The sequence below is a fragment of the Eumetopias jubatus genome, unplaced genomic scaffold, assembly GCF_037043125.1.
Source record: "Eumetopias jubatus isolate StellerSeaLion01/CBP00866 unplaced genomic scaffold, mEumJub1_p1.0 scaffold_4, whole genome shotgun sequence".
NCBI lineage: Eukaryota > Metazoa > Chordata > Mammalia > Carnivora > Otariidae > Eumetopias > Eumetopias jubatus.
In genome coordinates this window covers 156,543,068-156,564,287 of record NW_028274810.1, presented here as the reverse complement: position 1 = coordinate 156,564,287, position 21,220 = coordinate 156,543,068, and the positions used below count along the sequence as shown (strand labels likewise).

At 38.6% G+C, this 21,220-nt stretch overlaps 1 protein-coding gene across 1 annotated transcript; it reads left to right on the top strand.

Moving 5' to 3' along the window:
• The first annotated feature begins 5,478 nt into the window (after positions 1-5,478).
• Positions 5,479-20,994, top strand: CA2 (carbonic anhydrase 2). The gene is made up of 7 exons (XM_028110483.2): positions 5,479-5,640; positions 6,766-6,963; positions 14,866-14,984; positions 15,487-15,579; positions 16,632-16,694; positions 18,832-18,987; positions 20,412-20,994. Exons 1-7 carry the CDS (start codon positions 5,607-5,609, stop codon positions 20,529-20,531), a joined length of 783 nt encoding a protein of 260 aa, XP_027966284.1. The 5' UTR covers positions 5,479-5,606; the 3' UTR covers positions 20,532-20,994.
• Positions 20,995-21,220: the final 226 nt, after the last annotated feature.

Here is a 21,220-nt window from a genome sequence, read left to right as displayed (position 1 = left end):
AGTTAATGCTCTTTCCTGCCACTTTAATGGTTAGAGGGGGTTTGGTAGGAACCCTTGAAAATGAGCAGTATGTTGATATAACTTTTCTGTTTTACAGAGTAGTATTGCAGACATAATCCTAAGGCATTTTTACTACAACAGCAGGAGAAGGAGCCTTTATACACTCCTTAAAGGCACGTAGCCAGCCCTCAGTGAGGCTCATTGCTAAGAGCTCAAAGTCTGAAGTAGGACCACATGGCTCCATCGCTTCCTAGTGGATACCTGGGGTAAACTGACTTTCATCTATGCCTCAGCATCCCTGGCTATAAAGTCGGCCTATGTGAGGCATTTAGAGCCATGCTTGAAGCATAATCAGTTTTCAGTAAGTGCTGTTTTTGTAAGAGTAGGAACTCCAAAAATGTTCACAAAGTAAATGTGATTTTTTTTCATGTGAGTTAGAGAAACAGAAAAGCCAATCTATTATTTTACAGTGGAAAGTACTATAATGATAATTATGTTATTTATTCAATTTTTTAAAAAAGTGCCAGAACCATAAGTGGTATCTTCCAGACATTAGTTCTCATCATAATGATCCAGAGCTTGAATTTGCCCCCAAATTTACAAATAAGGAAGTGAAGTTCAGCAAGACTACTTAGCTTGCCTAAGGTGATGCAAGTGAGTTGCTGAAGTAGAATCTGAACTCAGGTCTCTCTTCTTGCAAAGTTGATTCCCATCACACAATTCTATGTCTCTGCTGCAAGAACAAGAATCCTAATGGAGCACCTAGTAGTATACCAGACATCAGGCTAATTTACATGACAAAATCACATGAATTAGTCCATTTAACATTTCAACAGCCCAGGGTACCTTTTTTGCATTTCAGATGTGGAAACTGAGGCTTGGGGAGCTTCTGAAGTAAATCATCCAAGGTTATATAAAAGATAAGTCCTAGAAACTGAATCCGAACTCACAAAACCTTAGCCCTTGGCGACTGTGTGATATTGCCTCCCATCCCATGGCAGACGAATGTCAAGAAACTCAGAGGCTGAGAGGAAAGCCAGAGCCTGGATTAAAGTGGCTTTATATGTCAGGAAGAGGAGTTTGGATCTTTTTGTGAAAGGTCATTGTCAGATGATCAAAGGCATTCTGGCAACTTCTAATTTCCTCATCTGCTTTTCCTTCTGAAATGCTATATTGTTGCAGTTTGTATCATTCCTTTTCTTACAGCCTCCTGGTGGCTCCCCTATGTAATTGGTATAAAATCCTTCTGGTATCACGGTCTGCAAGGCTTTGCAGCCTGCAGCCCCTGCTTGCTTCCACCTACACCTACTTGTTTCTTCTTCATTCACAACAGCTCCAGGCACAAGCTTTTCTGTTCTAGAAATGTCTTCAGTCAGGGCCTTTACACTTGCTGTTTCCCCTGCCAGAAATGTCTTTCCCTAGATCTTTCCTGAAATGGCACTTCCTTCACCAGAGTTTCCATAACCACTGACTGTGTCTACAGTAACATCTCCCTTTCATAATTTTCTGCGTCATTCCTCCTTTATTTTCTTTGTAGTAATTACCAGTGTTGGAAATTAACTTTTTTGTTGCTTATTTATTTATTGTATACTACCCCCATCCATCCCCACCTAAGCTCTACCAGGGCAAGGATCCTGTTGATCTGGTTCATGGCTATACTCCCTGGGCTGATGCCTGGCACATTATAGTACTTCATAGACTTGCTGAATGAACGAATGGATAGATGACTAAAGCTTTTACAGCTTCTGTAGTACCTAAAAACGTTAAGCACGTAATTGGAGCTCAAAAACGTATAATAGTAAAAATGATAACTAACGTTTATCAAGCTCTAATTATTGGCACTGTGCTAAATCCTTTATATGAATTATCTCCTATAGTCTTCACCACACCTTTATGAGGTAGACATTATTAATATCCTAGCTTTACACATGAGGAAACTGAATCTTTGCAAGAGCAAGCAATTGGCCTGAGGTCAGAGGACCAGTGAATTAGCCCAGATTCAAAAGCAAGTATAATTTCAGCACGTTATTCGTTAAGTGACTGATTTCTGCAAAGAGAAAACTGAAATTACCTCCATTTGGATTAACGACTACATAATTTCAAAGAGAATTCTTGGGTAGTTACTACTTGTGTCCTGGGGCTCAGTTTACAAAAATATGGTAGGTACCTAGGATCCAGAGGTGAATAATGGGATACAGTTCCCAACCTCAGGGCGCTCAGTTTAATTAAAAAAAAAAAAAAATGCAAGTGTGCTAGCGTGGACATCTCCATGACCCGAGCAGTCTTCCATCCCCCCAACAAAAAATACCTGTATCTCTGGAAGATCATTCTCCTTAGTTATTCCCTTGGACCTTGCCCAGGTATTTAATTCTACATTCATTACATTATATTCTAACAGTTTAGCACTGTCTGGGAGGAACTGAATAGCCACTAGTTAGTTACTGAATGCCTTCATGTAGCAGGTAATTTATAGTAGTCACTAACTGAATCCTCACAACAACTCTGAGCTGGGTGGGTGTCATCATTTCTGCCTTACAAATGAGCAGCCAACAGCTCTTTGGGGTGGTGGATTACAACTTGATGATTACGATAAGGTGTCTGATTAGAATGCTGTGTCACAAATACTAAGATAGAGGGATGTGTGTGTAAAGACCTATAAAAGCCCCAAGAAGGGAGTGGCTCTTAGCCTCCATATTCACTTTGATACTATAATTGTAACAAACATGAGACTATCTGGCTCTTTATTATCTTATTGGTTTTATGGTTAAACATTAATAAACCATGTATATCTCACTTTGTAGAATATATTAACAATATCTTTACTTTTGGGGGGAAAAGCACTTTTCCATTTTATTTTATATTTTTACCAAGATTAATATGTTAGAAACTTTTTTATTATAATAATTAGAACCAGTCTTCAAGATTTTTGTATTATATTTTCCTGATATACAGCCTGCCATTTTTTCTCCTCCTGGGGTAGAAAAAAAGCACTTTTATTCAAGTACTTACACAGTTTACTTAGAATTATTCTGAACCAGTCCTTCCCTCTAGTAGAAACGTGGGTGTATGATAACTATTCATTTTGTTTTAAAAAATCCAGTATTAGAGTAGTCTTTTTCCATGTAACTAAATCACAACTGTCCGCTAAGAATGCTCAGTAAAATAAAGTTAGATTCTGAATGATCTACATGAAGGCATAAAGCCATCATCATCATAAAATAAAGAAATACAAATAAAGAAAGATATTAAAAAACTGGATAGAAATAATGCTAACACAATCACTGTAACATAAAAAATGTTAAAAAACATTTTTTAGATCTCTGCTGAGTATACAAAGGTGAGCCACTTTCTGCCCTGCAGTGAGCACATGACATTCTCCCCAGTAGCAGCTCTGTGGCGAGGGCCTGCTCCATTGAGAAGTAGTTCATTCTCTACAAGTGAAAGAGAAAGGGGAAACTTGAATACTAAAACTCTACTTGGTTAACTGCAATTTGGTCATGTTTGAAGTTTTGGAGATATTAAAAATCAAAATATGCTCCTATTACCTCTATGTTAGTAAAGCCACAATCCCCTGGTATCCTGAGAGGCAAGGATACCAGCCTAATAGCCTGTTTACCTTCACAGAATCTTTAGAACTCACTTTACTCAACTCTCAACTCCTGGTACTTTTCAATTTTACATCACCAGGGCCTAGAGAAGAGTCTCATAGCAACTGCAAAGCCCTCTCCTTTTGAGTTAAATAAATATCCTGAAATTGTGCAAAGAATCAAAATTATTTCACTGAGCCCCATGAGAGACTATGTAGTTAGCGAGGCACAAATAAAAAGTTTTTCTTAATTACAAACTACATTTTGTGATGGTCCTAGAAACCAAAAATAGTTCATTGTTCCTCTTGCCTAAGAATTCACTGTGACATAACGAAAAGACTTCTCTTCCTCCGAAAACCAAAGGTAAACACTTTTCTAGAATCTTAGGACAAAAACAAATAAATCTAAACATGAATCATATTTGTGACTGAAATATGTAGTAAATAAAGATTTTGAGATCAACATTACAGAAACTTATACTAGTGTTATAATTTATTCCTTTATCTGTAAAAGTAATATGAAGTCAAGGCTGATAGAATTGTATAAAACTGTTCCTGCTTCTTCAATTTTAACTTTAATACGATCACTCAAAGATCACAGAGATCCACAAGACAGAAAATCATCCTCCCATTTTTGTGGCAAAGTCCCTTGAAGGACAAAATGAATTCTGTCCCCACCTAAAAACAGTCTTGACTTATCTATTAGGTACAGTAAGGACATTGCTTCAAGCCCACAACACTTTAGGATGTCAATAAAATGTTTTCTTTTCAAGTCAGAAGGTAAAAACAAAAATACATCAAAGAAAATGTTGAAATATATAATATTAAAATATGAATCTTCATTTCAGTACAACCATAAATACATGTGTGTATGTATAAGAAGAAGGTGGCCCATTTTGCCCCACAAAGTCCTCTCAGTTTTTTTTGGGGGGGGGGGAATTATTTCTTACGTATCCCAGATACTAAGTTTCCTTTTTCAGCCAGGGAAAGTTCTCACCTCTTTGCAAGAAATTCTTTTACTTAATTTCTCTGAGAAAAGTGATTTATTTTAGAAGTTTTGGGGAACAAATTTTAAATTAATATGTATTCAGCGAAGAAGTCTTTCCCCCAAAGTTAATTTTTTAAAGAGAAGGAGGAAGGTAGGAAGAGATTAGCACTTCATACGATACCCTGACAGCATGCAAGGAAATGCAATCTCCCATGCTTGCCTCAGTGTGGACTAAGGGCAGAACAGACTCTCGCTCCTCTTGCTCGCTTTATTCCACGGCCGTCCAGCAGGGGGCGCGTGGCTCTCAGTACCCGAAGCTGCTGGCTCCCCAGAGCCTCAGGGACCGTATCCCTATTTGCCCCAAGGTCATAGCTCCTAACCTAGCTTGCCAGTCCCGGGCCGGGGACACCAAGGAGTAAACCCGCGGGGCTGGAGACCCCGGCGCGGGTGGGGCCAATAGAGTGGGGCGGGAGGGCTCTGAGGCCAGCGATGCGGTCACAATGCGGACGACGGATGAAAGGCACCAGGGGCCCGGGTCCCGAGCAGTCAGCGCGGCCGCCAGACTCCGCGCCCAGGAGGGGGATGGGGTGCTCCTAGACGCTTGCCAGCCCCAGTCCCACCCAGGAACCCGGGAGCCGCCGCCGCCGCCACCACGCGCGCCGAGAGCTTGGAGCCTCGTTGCCAGCCCAGGGACTCGCGGCCCGGGCCGCGGGCCGAGGGGAGCCGCGGGGCAGGAGAGGAGGTCCTGAGCCCAGCTGAGCGCCCGCCGAGAGGGCGTTCTCCCCGCCCCCGGTGCCTCGCCCTCCTGACCCGCCCCAAGCACTGGGAGATCACCTCCGCCGTCACCTCCTCCTCCCCTCATCCAGGTCCACCCGAGGCTCCCTCCCCCAAGCCGCCCCTGAACACGAAGTTGGCGGGAGCCTATAAAAGCCGGTGACGGCGCGACCCGCGGACACACGGTGCAGGCGCCCGAGCCGCCGCCGCTACAACGGCGCCAACTCCTGACCTGCCTCGACCAGCGGCGCCGCGACCATGGCCCATCACTGGGGATACAGCAAGCACAACGGTGAGTGCAGGCGGAGGGCGGCGCGGCGGCGGCGCCCGGGGCCCCAATCTCGGCCCCGGCCCCGCACGGCTCGCACCTGCTGTTTACCGCGGCTAGTCGGAGCACGCGAGGCAAGGTGTGCGCCGGAGTCTGCGCCGCCCGCTGCTCCCCGGCCCTGGGATGCCCGCGTTGCCCCAGCCCCCGAGGTCACTGTCGAGGAATCGCTGCGTCCAGCTGTGGCGCGCAGGGCCCGAGGGAGGAGGAGCGCAGCCTCAGCGTCGGGACTGGAGGACAGTTGCCCCCGGGTCCCGAGCCGGAGACTATCCTAACCCGACCTAGGAGGAAGCGAGGAAGGCTTGTAATGGGAAAATTTTAGTTATTGCTTGCAGAAAAATTAGGGGACCCCCCTCCCCCCCTACACACTTCATTCTCAGCACCACCTGTGGCTAAGGCGCTCAACACGAACTGTCCCGGGGCATTTTTGTGGGCTGGTTTGAATCCACTGGGGTGATTTCTGAGTTTCCCCATCATCTCTTATCTCCTAATGTTAGGGGGTCACCAGAAACCCGGTTTTATCATGGCTACCGATCTGGGTTCTTCAGAGTCAACCGACATAAGAGAAAGATGCGTTTGGAGCACCTTGCGCATCTGGGGGTGGTGTGGGGCTTCCCAGGTAGTAGGGATCCTGATGATTACAAGAGAGGTGCCCGGGCCTGAGCAGTGACTCGGCCTTTACATTCAGTAGGACACTAGGGAGAAATCCCAACCTGCTCCAATCTTAAATGAGCTTGAATATCCTAAATGCTATCCACAAGCCCTAACAGTAGTGTCTGCGCAATTTCAGTTGCTGAATTCAATAAAATGAGGGTAAACATAGGTAATATTCACATGGCACTCACTCTTTGTTCAATGACCTTTCATGTATTGATTCCAATTCTCACAACTTCTACGATGCAGATGTTATTACCCTATAATGCAAATGACGAAACTGAGGCACGAATTAAGGGTTTTGCCAGAGGTATTCAGCTAAGTGGTGCCACCAAAATAAGAACGGAGCAGATTGGCTCCAGAATCACTGCCCCTTTCTAGGGGCTGGGTGTGCCCTTCCCAACACTGGGGGATTCACAGGTCTCTTCTGAACGCTAGGACCGGAGAACTGGCATAAGGACTTCCCCATTGCCAAGGGAGAGCGCCAGTCCCCTGTTGACATTGACACCAAAGCAGCCCTTCATGACCCTGCCCTGAAGTCTTTGTGTCCTTCCTACGAGCAAGCGGTTTCTCGGAGGATCCTCAACAACGGTCACTCTTTCAACGTGGAATTTGATGACTCACAGGACAAAGCAGGTCAGTATTTAAAAAATAACTTGTGCCTTTTACCCAGTGACTATTTTCCCAGCTTAATGGGAGGAATCAGGAGCAGTGGCTTAATACTACTGTTTGTCTCAGTCTCAGTACTCTAAGATGCAACTTTGCTAATCTTCATTAGGTCCCAGGCTCTGAGAAGTAGGCTAATTACTTTGAAGTGGCCTGGGACTGTTGTTCCCCTATAAAATTCCTGGTTTCTATATAGGGCATTGAATAACTGTGACCTGCTTGTGAAAAGTCACAGAAATCAAGGTCGCCAGGAGGAGAAGATCAGCAAGGATGAGATTTGCAAAAACTGAACTTTTAAGATTCTTTCTAAAATATTTGGTTTCCGGAATTGGTTTTAGCCAATAAAAGTACACCTTAGTGCTCTCTTCAAGGCAGCAATGAGGGGAGTGATGAAAACCTCACTATTTAAAATAGTGAAATTTTTTGAAACATTGCATTTATGGATACAAATGTGATAAGAGGTGGCAGTATATTTTGATATGCACCCAGAAAGACATTCCACAAATGAAGATGTTTTAGAGTTGGTGGGCATTGGCCCACCTGGCCCATTGCTGACTAAACCAATTACCGTAATTTATCTGTATTGGAGCTGTTTACAGAATGCCCATTGAATGCTTCTTTCTTCTTATTTAGAAACAGGAGAACAATCCCATTCAGACATGGTAGCAGCTTTCTTTGCCCACTGGTTGGTTTAATTGCCAATGCCCTATTTTCCTGAGTGCTTTCCTCTGAAGGTCATTGCAAACACATAATGAGTGGTGTTGGTATGGGAGGGGGGTGAGCATGGGGCAAAAAGGGAACACAAACAGGGACGCATTCAATAATGCTGTCAAAATTTTGGAGTAATGACCGATAGTACTAATATATAATGTGTAATTATAACCACTATAGCGAAGTTGACCATTCTTTTTTAGTAGCTATCCAATGTATTTGGTCCAGTTTGGAAAAAATCCCTCCTCTCCCCTTTAAAATTTTTCTTTTTGATACTTGGATTTCTGAGATAGTGATTCTGGAAGACAGTTTGATGGAGGATGATGTGGAGATCATCTAAGAAATGTTTTCAACCTACTTGTGCCCTGTGTGCACCTCCCCCCAGTACACACACATGCACACACATTCTGGCATAGTGTAATGACTAATTAGACTTTGATTAGATTTAGTAGAGGATGTCCACTGAAGACACTCCTGCAATCATTCTGCTACACTGTCTTCCCAAGTAAGCCTCCCACTCCGAAGAAACAATGCTCATGTGATTAGGCTAAAAATAAGGGAAACAAATATTTTTCTTCCCTGTTAAGGATACTGTATATTTTGATTATAATAGGACAAGACCATAGGTCTTGGTGGTATTGTATGTATAAAAAGGATGCTATAAAATTTCACGTTTAGTTATTTAAAGACCAAAAAAGTGAGCTATTTTAGTCTTTAGCTATCAACTTCTACAAAAAGAGACGCAGTGAATGTATGTTTCAATGTTGCCAGTGAGATCACTGTTTTCAGTGAATGTTATGTCCATCAGTTATATATCTCATTGGATGCTACATAGAAATTGAGTACTTTTTTGGAACAAGGAGGAAACAAATGTCTAACAAATAGAACCGGATGAGATAATTCCCTATGTTCTTTACAAATCTGATCATGAAATAATTGTTCCAGTAGTATATTATTCCTGGAAAGTGGATTTCAGCATTTAGTAAAGCAACTGTAAGCTTAGAATGGGGTCAGACAATCATGGGATCAAGTTCCAGCCCTGCCACTAACTAGCTCAGTGGCCCTGGGAACAATAGCAACTTAATCTCTCTAATTTTTAATTTCCTTAACTGTAAAATTGGGGTAACAGTAATATCTACCACAGAGGAAGGATTAAATGGGACAGTAGATATAAAGCACCTAGCCCAGCACCTGGCACATAATAACTCCACACTAAGTGACCATTGCTGTTTCCATGTCTTCATATCATTTGACTGCTTTTATTAAGCAATTGCCCTAGCAATCGCACCTGTGATAAGATTTCTGAAGAAAGTTTCTAATGAGCTGTGAGATTACCTGCTATCCCTTGATGGGATTTAAAAATTTTATTTTTATATGTTCCTGAACATCCCATTTATCATATTAAAGTGTGTACTGATGTTATATGTGATGTTATTATATAGTTATGTTTTGGCATGAATATGTCAAGTTCTGATGGATTTCTACACAAGCAGTAACTGATTAGAGCTAGCCACACTTTTCTAACTACTTCTCCTGGTGAGTAACACATATCTTATTAAAGCCATGTTTAGACTGTGAAAAAAGTGGTTCCAATTGGGTCTCAAACCCATGTCTTTAAAGACACATGTGTTATTCTCTCAGTCCTTATAAAACAATAACAACCACAAGAAAACCCTTCCTAACACCAATTAAATGCAAGGTCAGCTAGGTACCATGAAGGCAGGATAGAGGCCTGGTCTCTTTCCTGTGTTCCTAGAACTCGTGCTGGGGAAACATCCAGTAGAAAGACACAGGAATTACAGATGTGGAGAGTGACTTTGGCAAGCGCCACAAAGACATACATTGTTCCATTCCAAGGAATAATGGAAACCTGAAAGAGACTTAGGAGTCATCCTGTGTAAGTCAGCAGAGACCTTCCAGGGTCAATAAAACTGGAAGGATTTTGGTGTCTTGGAGGAGACTCCAGGCAAAGAGAATTTGGAAAGACCCGGGGATTTGAGAGAGTGCAGGATTTACTCTGTCAAACAAGGAAGAGTTAATGTTAGAATGACCTGCTCTCTTTTATGTAAGAAAGATCCCTTTGTAACTTTGCCCAAACCTCTTCAACATTGTCAGTTGTTTTGGTTAAACAAGGAAGCATTTTTTTTCCTAGGATGCAGACTATGTTAAAATGTTGGCATTAAGGAAAAACCCATCTATAGAATAAAACAATCATATCATGCAGAGAAACACCCTTTAGACTTTTTTTTTAAAGAATCTTAGACTCTCAGGTTAAAACAGATGATGGAGATACTCCAGTCAAATTCATTTAAAATAAACATGAGGAAACAGAATGCTAAGGAGTTTAAATAACTTGCTAGTCATCTCCTTTCTGGTTTGTCGTTGTGAGACTCAATGCCCATCACTTAAAAAAGGAAGTTGAATGAGAATCTTTCTCGGCCTTTTGGCTAAGATCAAGTGTGGATGATAACCATAGTTAATATTTAATGTGTACATACCATGCTTTTAAAAAATTGATATGCTTTTCTATACATTTAAGTCTAAAAATAACATTCATTTTGGTCACTCGATATTTTAAATCAACAACTTTTTGTTAGGAGTTACTCCAATGGCATTAACATTTTTAGATATCTGTTATGTCTTGTTTTCTACACTTAAGTGCTTCAGTTCATTTTATTGATTTTTATTTCAGTGAGATTTCAGCCTTCTAGGACTTCTCATAGATTTGTTTTCAAATATATCCTAAATATTATCTTAGACTCGAACTTGAGTACTAAGGTATCAGGAACTGAGCTGGTTGAGTTTATTAGTATATTTACGCTTGAGAGAATTCTTTTTAAGTGCGGAGTTAATAAAAAAATGTGGGGATAATAGTCTTTAACTGGAAGCTCTCATCAATCTTCTCAATTCCTTTAAAAATAAACCACCTTTAATTAATGAAAAATTGCTAATCCCGTTAGGCTTTCAAAAAATTATTAAAAAATAACTCTGCTTGAGTTCCTTTATTACTAGCTTTATCTGGGAGAAAAGAATACTAGTCAAATTATTAACTTCTGCTAACTCATTAACTTTTAATGAGTTTAAAACTCTCCTGCTTTATGGCAATCTTAGAGGCAAATATTGAAAAACCAATGCCCGAAATTATTGAGCCCATCCATATACAAATCTCATATCATTTCTGTTCTTTAGAAATGGAAATATTTTTATCTGTTTATATTATTTCAAGAAATAAAGAAGGAAACAGACAGCTTACCTATGATCATTTCAAGCAAACCACTGCCTGTATGACATAATAGAACTTCATACATGAGTCTTGCTTGATTTTCAAGGACTTGCTTTTGAAACTTTAAAATTATCCTTCCATGAATAATTTTAAGTTAAAAGGAAACAAAATAGCAGCAAGTGAAAGGGTTTGCCATGCATACTGTTAATGGAGTAAGCAGAAACCTAAGTATTTATAAAACTGACCAAAGCATTCTAAATACTGTATTTAATTGTTTATGTCAAAAGTTTCTTTTTTCTTTTTTTACTCTCATATAATTTCCATATACCTGAAACTAAAAACTTCTGTTCTCTTGATTTTTAATTGTTGTTTACCCTAGTGAAAGTGACAGCTAAACATCTCACTATTTAAAAGAAATGGATTGTGGACATCTTTTCCTCATTCATTTTCTTGATTTTAGTATGTCAACCCTAGGAATATTGGCTACTGCTAAAAAAGCAAAACAGCAATGCATGATTTAGTAATTTTCAAATTATTCATAAAAGAAGATTGTTTACCTGCTGAAAAATACCACATTTTTAGTAGACTTAGTCCTTTACTTCATTAATAAGAAATCCCTTAAATATGAATTTTAAACTAAAGATTATTGGAAATGGCTTATTTGTATTTTGGATTTAAGAGAAATTTTTTGTATTCATTAAGGTATTTAGTTTGTTATTTGGATACATCTTATGTTAAGTAATAATAAAGTGATTAGGAAGAAAAATTTAAAAATGTTAAATTTTCAGTTTTTAATTTGTGTAGTCTTACTTATTACTGGAGTGAATGTCTTAATTTTCACAAATAATATAATTTACATAATTTCCCTAAGTAATATGTATAGGAAAACAGGATTCCTATACATGAATATGTATAGGAAAATATGTATAGGAAAACATAATTTCCCTAAGTAATATGTATAGGATAACATATAATATAGTTAGGGCTTATTTTGTGTGTTATGCATGCAGTACGTATAACTGATGGCGGACCATCGAAATTAAAATTAGCTGGAGCTCTTGGTGTTGAGATTTGGATTTAAATTAAGTTTTAGGAAACTTGAAAAAGATATCCTGGTAGAAAACCCCATTTGTATCTCTCCATCCCTGTGGAACACATTGCTGTGATATAATAATCATTGACTCTTCAGAGCCCTCACTAGCAGGGCTGGATTTTAAAGAGGAAACATATACTCAGTCTGCAGATTCTGCTATTTTTTCAAATTATTTTTGCATCAGAAAAACAGACTTCATTTTAAACTGGGACAGTTTGGACATGGCATGTAGCCATCCAAGTAAGTAAATAAATAGTTCTACAAAAAGTGCAAGCTCCCTATCTTTCAACCAAATGTTTTTTTTTTATTTCGCAAATAAAAAAAATATATGCTACCTTTATTTGAGTTTGTAGTGATTATTATAACAATGTTTTTGGGAGGACTTCATTGACTAAACTCCATGCTAAGACTTTGAGAAATAACTAACTAGCTGAAGAAGAGGAGAAATGCTTCTTTTTGTAGCAACTTATTTTTAAGAATTTAATAACCTCTCCTAGGTATGACTGGCTTCTAATCTACATAGTAACATAGTTTTATTTTAACAGGAGCTAAAACAGGTGTCTGGTAATAATAGATTGGCACTGAGCGAGTTTAATCATTGAACCTCGAGCATTTTTTAAATATTAGCAAAGCTTATTTAATAAAAACTCATATACATTCTTGCCTAATTCTAAACGTTCTCTGAAATAAGTAAATTAGGCTGGAATCTTAAGATCTACAAGGGAGTGAATAAGAATAAGAAACAGCAGATCAGCTTTATTATTTTTAAAATTTAAGATTCTGATATGATTCTTCACAAGGGAAAGGAGATACATTTAGAAAGATAAGTTATATCTTGGATGCTTAATATGGTGTTATTTCGTTTATTTTGCCACTTGGTAGAATTAATGATGTTACAGAGGATATTTGCTTTTTGGGATCAGCCAATTAGTAGCTTTAGAGTTATTATAAAGGAATTATTTCAGTACCAATTTATTTCATAAGTATATATTTTGTTTTGAGGTTATATCATCATGAAAAATGGGAATTCTCTTGTTTTTGAAAAAGCTTAGAGTTGGGGGTAGATAAGCCTAATTCTTTCCTTACAGAATAATTAGATTAAAAGAAACTTACAATAATTTGTTTTTAAGTTTCAAAAGATGTGATCTTATCAGAATATATCCAAATTGTTGTTTCTTACCAGATCTGTAACACCACTTATAATTGGTTCTTTTCCTTTTTTTTTATTCCTTCTTTTTTTCTCCTGGCCTATTGTAAGGCAGAGATGGCAACCAGAGATTGTATTAAGAGCCATAAGAAAGGCCTAAATGTCTTCCAGCCAGCTCTGTTTTTTACTTTGGTTAGATGAATGGGTATTGCTACCATCTATGTGTATTTGGGTGAAGTTAAGCAAACTTGATTTTACAGACTTTGTCACTTTGTTTTGCAAAGCCAAAGTAAGTTTAGGTTCATTATTTTATAGAATTATAACTCAAAGCTAATAAAATACACTTATAACAACAGATTGTAGAACTAAATTAAATTTTAAAATCTTTTAAATATATTGGTAAAATTTCATTAATACATATAACTTAAATAAAAAGTTTTATGGGGAGGATGGGAGAAACTGATTTCATACTATTTTAATTTTCTGTAACACACAACTCATTAATTATCTGCAAATGGACTGTGGTCTAAGAAGATGACATCTAGTCATATTCTTCTGTCTTGTGTTTTACTCTAATAAAGTCCCATTAATACCAGAATAGTAGAATCTTAAGACAGTTATTAAAGTTAGAATTTTAAGGTTTTGGAGACAATAGAGTACTGCATTTGTTAGATGATCAACAAATTCTTAGTGAAGTAATAAACAATTGAACGTATCCACTTTACAGATGAGGAAATTAGGGTCAGAAATATTCAATAAAAAATCTACTGGGAGGGGCACCTGGGTGGCTCAGTTGGTTAGGCAGCTGACTTTTGGTTTTGGCTCAGGTCATGACCTCAGGGTCCGGGGATGGAGCCCCCATCAGGCTCCAACGGAGCCTGCTTGAGATGCTTTCTCCCTCTCCCTCTGCCTCTGCCCCTCCCCCTACTTGTGCACCAGCTCTCTCTCTCTCTCTCAAATAAATAAATAAATCTTAAAAAAGATTTTTTAATGGGACAAAACTAGTTAGTACCAGTGACAATCCAAATTCTTCAGAATTTGGAAAGCCAGAGCAAGGAAAATTGGATATTCTACTAAGATCAATAGAATGCTTACAGTTTCACAAATTCTGTCACGTAAGAACAGGCCTCAGAGGTTAGCAAAGCAAGTGGTAGGACAGCCGCTGGGCCATGTAGAGCAGAGGTTCCCACGTTTGTCAGCATGTGCCACAGAACTGCATCGGCAAGCAGCTACATGGGCCCTTCCTCAGTGGTTCACAGAGGACTTAATAACTCCATCTAAAACTTCCTCTCTCTGAACCAGCACCTATGACTCCAAACCAAACCCAGAAGAGAAGTATCACTGTGCTCAGAAAACAGATGGGAGAAGCACCCATCCTTCTAGCCAACACAAGTGAGGAGAAAAGCCAGCTGAAATGACTTTGTTCAGCACTATAGACGAAACTTGAGTCTGGATTTAATTTTCACAGAGCAAAAATGTTGCTACAAGCATTAATTCAGAACTATGAAACAGGATTAAGTTAGATTGTAATATTTAGTACTGTGTGTGTTTCATGTGCATATGTATGTATATGTGTGTATACACGTGATTGTGTGTATGTATATACATTCATATGCACATATTCACTCATACACACATATGCACATGTATAATATACATATACATATATTATATATATATATATATTTTAAATTTTAGTGCTGAAAGGAGGACCCCTCACTGGCACTTACAGATTGATTCAGTTTCACTTTCACTGGGGTTCATCTGATGGGCAAGGTTCTGAGCATACTGTGGATAAAAAGAAATATGCTGCAGAGGTAAGATATGCTTTTTTGCTTTCCAGGGAAAGATATAAATTGATATTCAGCATTAATTTCAAAACCTTAATTTTGTAAATTCGACTCAATCTAAGTGAACCATTTTTTTTTACAAAGGACCTTCACATTTACTTCTTATAACTTTTATTTGTGGTATTACAATTAATAGTGCAAAACATTCTCTACTACTTCCAAGGACATCATTTGCAAAAAGTAAAATGAATTCGAATTGGAGGATTCTGTTTTAATATAAATCTAGAAATAAACTTTGTGTCTTCCCTCAAGAATATGTAACTCTTTGTCTTAGAGTTGATGAAGTCACTTGCTGTTATGCCAAATAGTGGATAATTAGAATTAAAATGAAAGAAAAGTTTATATTTTAAATTATCCACATGTTCACTTTCTTTAATAACCTCTAGCTGTGAAGAAAAGATCACTGGATAAAATCTGTAAGATTTATTATGTGTATCATTCATTGTGGTTTTGTCTCCCACTGCTTTAGCTTCACTTGGTTCACTGGAACACCAAATATGGGGAGTTTGGAAAAGCTGTGCAGCAACCTGATGGACTTGCTGTTTTAGGTATTTTTTTGAAGGTTAGTTGATGGCCCAAATTCTTTTTTTCCCTGTTTTTGAGAAAGATTAACCAAACAGAACATTCATAATAGGACATTCTACAAAGAGCCGAGGAAATGCCTTTGGCTCCAAAGTATTTTGAGGCTTCTGTCCCCCTCCATACCTGCTAGATTGAGGAGATGGAAGACAAAGAAACAATCTGAGAGGTATTCATTAGGTGCTATTTATATGTAAATGTGAAGGGTGTATACATGGGAAATGTGAAAGGAAGAAGAGGTATACTTCAGATGACTACTGGTTTTTGTTTTAAAATTCATCCTTAACTGGATAGTACTGTTTCTTGATAGACTGCGAAATTAAGATCAAGTTTTGGAGGGCTCAGGGGCAGTAACTCAATATTGGAGAATTTCAGGCAACAGTGGGACATATAGGTTGAGCTGCCCTCCAGACAGTTGTAAAGCAAGTGAAGAAAGGCTGGAGATGCATGGGGCCTGACATCATATGTCAAGGTGGGAGCTACATGTGAATATGAAATCATCCAAGGAAAGCATGAAGAGGGAGATGATAAAGCTGCTGAGCATGCAGTCCTGAGAAGCTGCAAAATATAAGACATTTAAGGCAGTGGGAAGGATGCTAATGAAAAGACTAAAAAGGAATACAAGAGTTAAGGGAGAGTGCTGAGGCTGGAGGGCAGAAGGAAAGCCAAAGGACAGAGAATTTCAAAAAGGAGAGAAGTCAATAGTATAAAATCCTGCAAGATTAAGGTAAGCACTTGAACAGCATTCTTTGTTTTGGCAGCTGGAAGTCAGTTAGAGGTCACTGGTGATTTTGAGAGGGTAGATCAGGGGAACCATGGGGTGGGGTCAGGGGGGACTTGGAGGAAAGTGGTCAGCGAAAGTGGGGAAGTTCATGGTGCCAATGTAATCAAAGTAGGATGGCTAGCTGGGTGGCAGGTAGCAAGTGGGAGACTTTGGTGCACTACTTGGAAACATTTTATGGTAGAGCTGCTCAAATCATCACTGATGTAGCACCAACCGGATTACAGTACCTTATATGTTGTGTCTTCCTATAGATTGGTGATGCCAGACCAGGCCTACAAAAAGTCCTTGATGCACTGGGTTCTATAAAAACAAAGGTACAGTTGAATTTTTTGCCACCTCGATAGAGTACCTATTTTTTTTTTTTTTATTCCACTGGTTTTAGGAAATTTTTTGGATCAAAATGAATAGTCTTGGTTTGACATGTGGTGTTTCGATGAGGAGTTAATAGAAGTAAAATGTTGCTTATATATTCATTTAACTTTTCTATATCCAAAAGTTGATCCTAATGTTAGCATAATTTTAAGACTTACATTTATTTAATCTTGCTTCCCCATCATTTGAACATTCATATTATAAGAGTCAAAGAATTCTCATGACTGCAAGGAAATTGAAAGATCATCTGGTCAAATTATTTACTTATTCACGCAGCAGATATTTGTTGAGTACTTACGCTGTGCCAGTCACTTTGTTAACGTAGGAGATGCAATGGTGAGTATGAAGAATAATCCATCCCCATGTTTAAATTCTCACTACGGCAGAGCCACATTTAGGTCATTGAACATCTGCTAAATACAATCACCAAGGTCAGCCCTGGCTTTATAATGCTCATTTTCAAACTGAAGTCACATTTATCTTCTGAAAGTCTCACTCATTACTCCTAGCTGAACCCTTTGAATCATGTGGAATAAACCTGATTCAAAAACACTAATTTAAAAAGATATATGTACCTTCATGTTCATTGTAGCATTATTTACAATAGCCGAGATACAGAAATAGTCTAACTGTCCAAAAATGGATGAATGGATAAAGAAATGTGCGCTATATATATATATACACATATATATGTACAATGGAATATTGTCCAGTCATAAAAAAGAAGGAAATCTTGCCATTTATGACAATGTGGATGGACCTTGAGGGCATTAGGATAAATGACATAAGTCAGACAGAAAAAGACAAATACCATATGATCCCACTTATCTGTGGAATCTAAAAAACAGACAACAAAAACAAAAACACAAAAAAGTGAGCTCCTAGATACAGAAAACAGATTGGTGGTTATCAGAGGTGGGGGGAGGTGGCTGAGGGGGGTCAAAAGGTACAAGCCTCCAGTTACAAAATAAATAAATCAGGCACCTGGGTGGCTCAGTCAGTTAAGCGACTGCCTTCGGCTCAGGTCATGATCCTGGAGTCCCGGGATCGAGTCCCGCATCGGGCTCCCTGCTCAGTGGGGAGTCTGCTTCCCCCTCTGACCCTCCCCCCTCTCGTGCTTTCTCTCTCTCACTCTCTTTAAATAAATAAATAAATAAAATCTTTAAAAATAATAATAATAAATAAGTCATGGGGATATAATGTACAGCATCGTGACTATTAATAATATTGCATTGCATATTTGAAAGTTGCTATGAGTAGATTTTCAAAGTTCTCATCATAAGAGAAAAAATATTAGTAACTAAGCATGGTAACAGACTGTTATGTGTTAACAAGTACACTTAATTGTGGTGAACATTTTGCAATATATGCAAATATCAAATCATTATGTTGGGCGCCTGAAGGTAATATAATGTTATGTGTTAATTATACCTCAGTAAAACAAAACAAAATAAAGTAAAAAATGTGATCCCTCTTTCTTTTGACCCCATTCTCTAACGGCATTTTACCTACCCTCAGGCTAGTTATCGTTAGTGCCCTTTAACTATTCCCATACAACGATTTTCTCCTTTGTAACAACCTTGTCCCTCTACTTGTAACTCTTACCGTGTGCATCTATGGCTTTAAGTGTAGTGTCCAGAAAGGAAGGTGGTTCTTTAGTCCTGACCTAGTCATCAGATAGAATAGCAAGACAATTATCTCCTCATTAAGATACCATATTTTTGTTACTGTGGCCTAAAATTATATTATTTGAGAGGCAGCAGTTTCATTTTAAATACTGGATCTGATCAGTTAGTAACAATGGAAATGATAAGGGATGATTTCAGAGGACAAGATGAGAATTTGACCTGTGAAAATTATAGTCAGGCTCTCTTGCCCATATCTGCTCATCTGTATTTCCAAGTCAGATATCTCTGTTAATTTCTTTTTTACTTTGTCTCCTGATAAACATGGGACCTCTGTTTAAAAGAAAAAAAAAAAGTTCTAGCAACCAAAGAGGAATATGTCTTTCCCACTCCCCTGCCTTCCTCCCGCTCTGATCACGTGGCATTTGTAACCCGTGTGTTTGCCTTGTTCCAGGGTAAGAGTGCTGACTTCACTAACTTTGACCCTTGTGGCCTCCTTCCCGAAAGTTTGGACTACTGGACCTACCCAGGCTCACTGACCACTCCTCCCCTTCTGGAATGCGTGACCTGGATTGTGCTCAAGGAGCCCATCAGCGTTAGCAGTGAGCAGGTTGGTTTTCTAAAGTGAGGTAGAGCATTTCTCCAGGCAGTGGAGCTTGGCTTTTGGATTCGCACAGACCTGGTGTTGAATCCTCCTGCTGCTTCTAGCTGTGGAACTAGCGTCCATAACAGTGCTTCGCAGATAAACAGCATTCAAGAAATATTTGCTGTGATTAGCCGTAACTTTAGGCAGTTTGTTTGCCCTGTAAAGGATTAAGTGAGAAAGGTGTCTGTCACCTTTTATGTAAGCTACAAGGAAACTGAGACCCTGGACAATGAGATTTCACATTCAAGGTTACATAAATATCAGTGGTAACTCACAGCCAACGGCTCACTCACATGAGAACTTACGGCAGTTTTATTTCTATCAGAATATATTTCTGAGTTCTGACAAAAGTAAAAGCCATCCCTTGGAGAAAAAGTATCTATCAAAACTCACTCCAAATTGCTTTAACAGCCCAGACCACAGACTCTTACCTTTCCCATACAATATAGTTTATGAGGTTCAAGTTATTAATTTTCACTGTCAGTGACTGAGAAGCTGCCCACCGACTGTCTCTATTCCCCCCACAGTTGAAATGCAGAAAATGGACAGTCCTCAATAGGATCCACAAGAACTTGGATCCTGGATAATTTAACTAATGTTACAGTAGCTGACTGACATTGAAATTGACTTTGAGGATTGAGACTGAGGGAATATTACTGGACCAAAGAGATCATTAAAAGCTATTGATTTGTGGATTGCTTTATTACTGCCCAAACCACCCTTCTTCATTTAGATCAAGATTTTTGAAGGGAAAGGGAAGGACCACTTTGCAAAAAGAACCTCAAAGCAGTAGGAGACTGATTGAAGGCTGTCTGTGTCACATCATTGGCCCAGAGAACTAAAACGAGGTTAAAAGGGAATAAAAATCAGCCAGTGTCAAGGATTTGAAATCCCAGTTTGGGCAGATTCATTTATGTGTTTCTATACATTGAAGCAGAGATGCCCTCCAATCACTTATCCCTTAGTGGATCTGGGACCACTTTATCCAATAGTATAGATGCAGTAGTTTATCTTCCTGGGGCAGAAAACAAAACTCTATAATTTGGATCTAGAATTTTTATTATTATTTTATATCTCAGAAGCATTTTATAGGCTTTTGACGTTTGATTTTAAAATTAAAAGGGAAAAAAACAAGCTCACTGACAATTTCCTTCCAGATGACACCAACAATCTTGTCTGTATTTTCCAGAAATTGATTTGTTATCTAAAAGCATACATATATTATGTTTATGTGATTGTATATTTCTTGGGAACCAAAGTGAACTTTGAACGTTGATACATACATAGTATGGTGAATATTGGTGAATATTGGAGAATAAGCACATAAATGAATACTATTGGGAAACTTGTATTTTTAAATTTTTTAACCTTTTATTTTTGCCTTTTAGATGCTGAAATTCCGTAGGCTTAATTTCAATAAGGAGGGCGAGCCTGAGGAACTGATGGTGGACAATTGGCGCCCGGCTCAGCCCCTGCACAACAGACAGATTAAAGCATCCTTCAAATAAGATGGCCCCAGAGCCCACAGCCAAAGAGTGGATCTTTGGGCTTCCCCTTAGCTAAGCACAAATCTACCTTGGTAAATTGGACCTTGGCTGCTTTGCATCTGGTTTTCTAGATCCTTTATCTCTCACCTGTTGTGCTTATTAGTAAAATGTGAAGAACTTGACCAGTTGTCGTGCTTGACCGAATTGCTGTGACTAGAGCTTTGCTTATGGTAATAGCCTTTCTGTACTAGAGAACATAATATAAGGAGTAGGCAAAAAAAACATCTTGACTTTGTTCATAGCACATGGGGTGATGAGCACTGACCTTTGTTCACAAAAATGCTAACTTTAAAACATAGGAAAGTAGGATGATTGAGTGCAAATCCATACCATGAGATAAATTGAGCTCTGTAATGTAAATCAGGTGAAATAGTCATGATTCTATGTAATGTAAATCAGATGAAATAAATGTTCATGATTCTGAGATGTTATATTAAAGAAAAAAATTTTAAATTCTTATATATTTGTAGCAATGTTATCTTGAAAATGAATTATGTTGTAATTTAGTGTCTTTTGAATTACAGAGATGTATATGAAGTATTATCTGTAAAAATTGTTATAGTTGTGATACAGAGTATATTTCCATTCCAATAATATATCATAACTTAATAAATATTGTATTTTAGATATATTCTTTAATAAAATTTAGA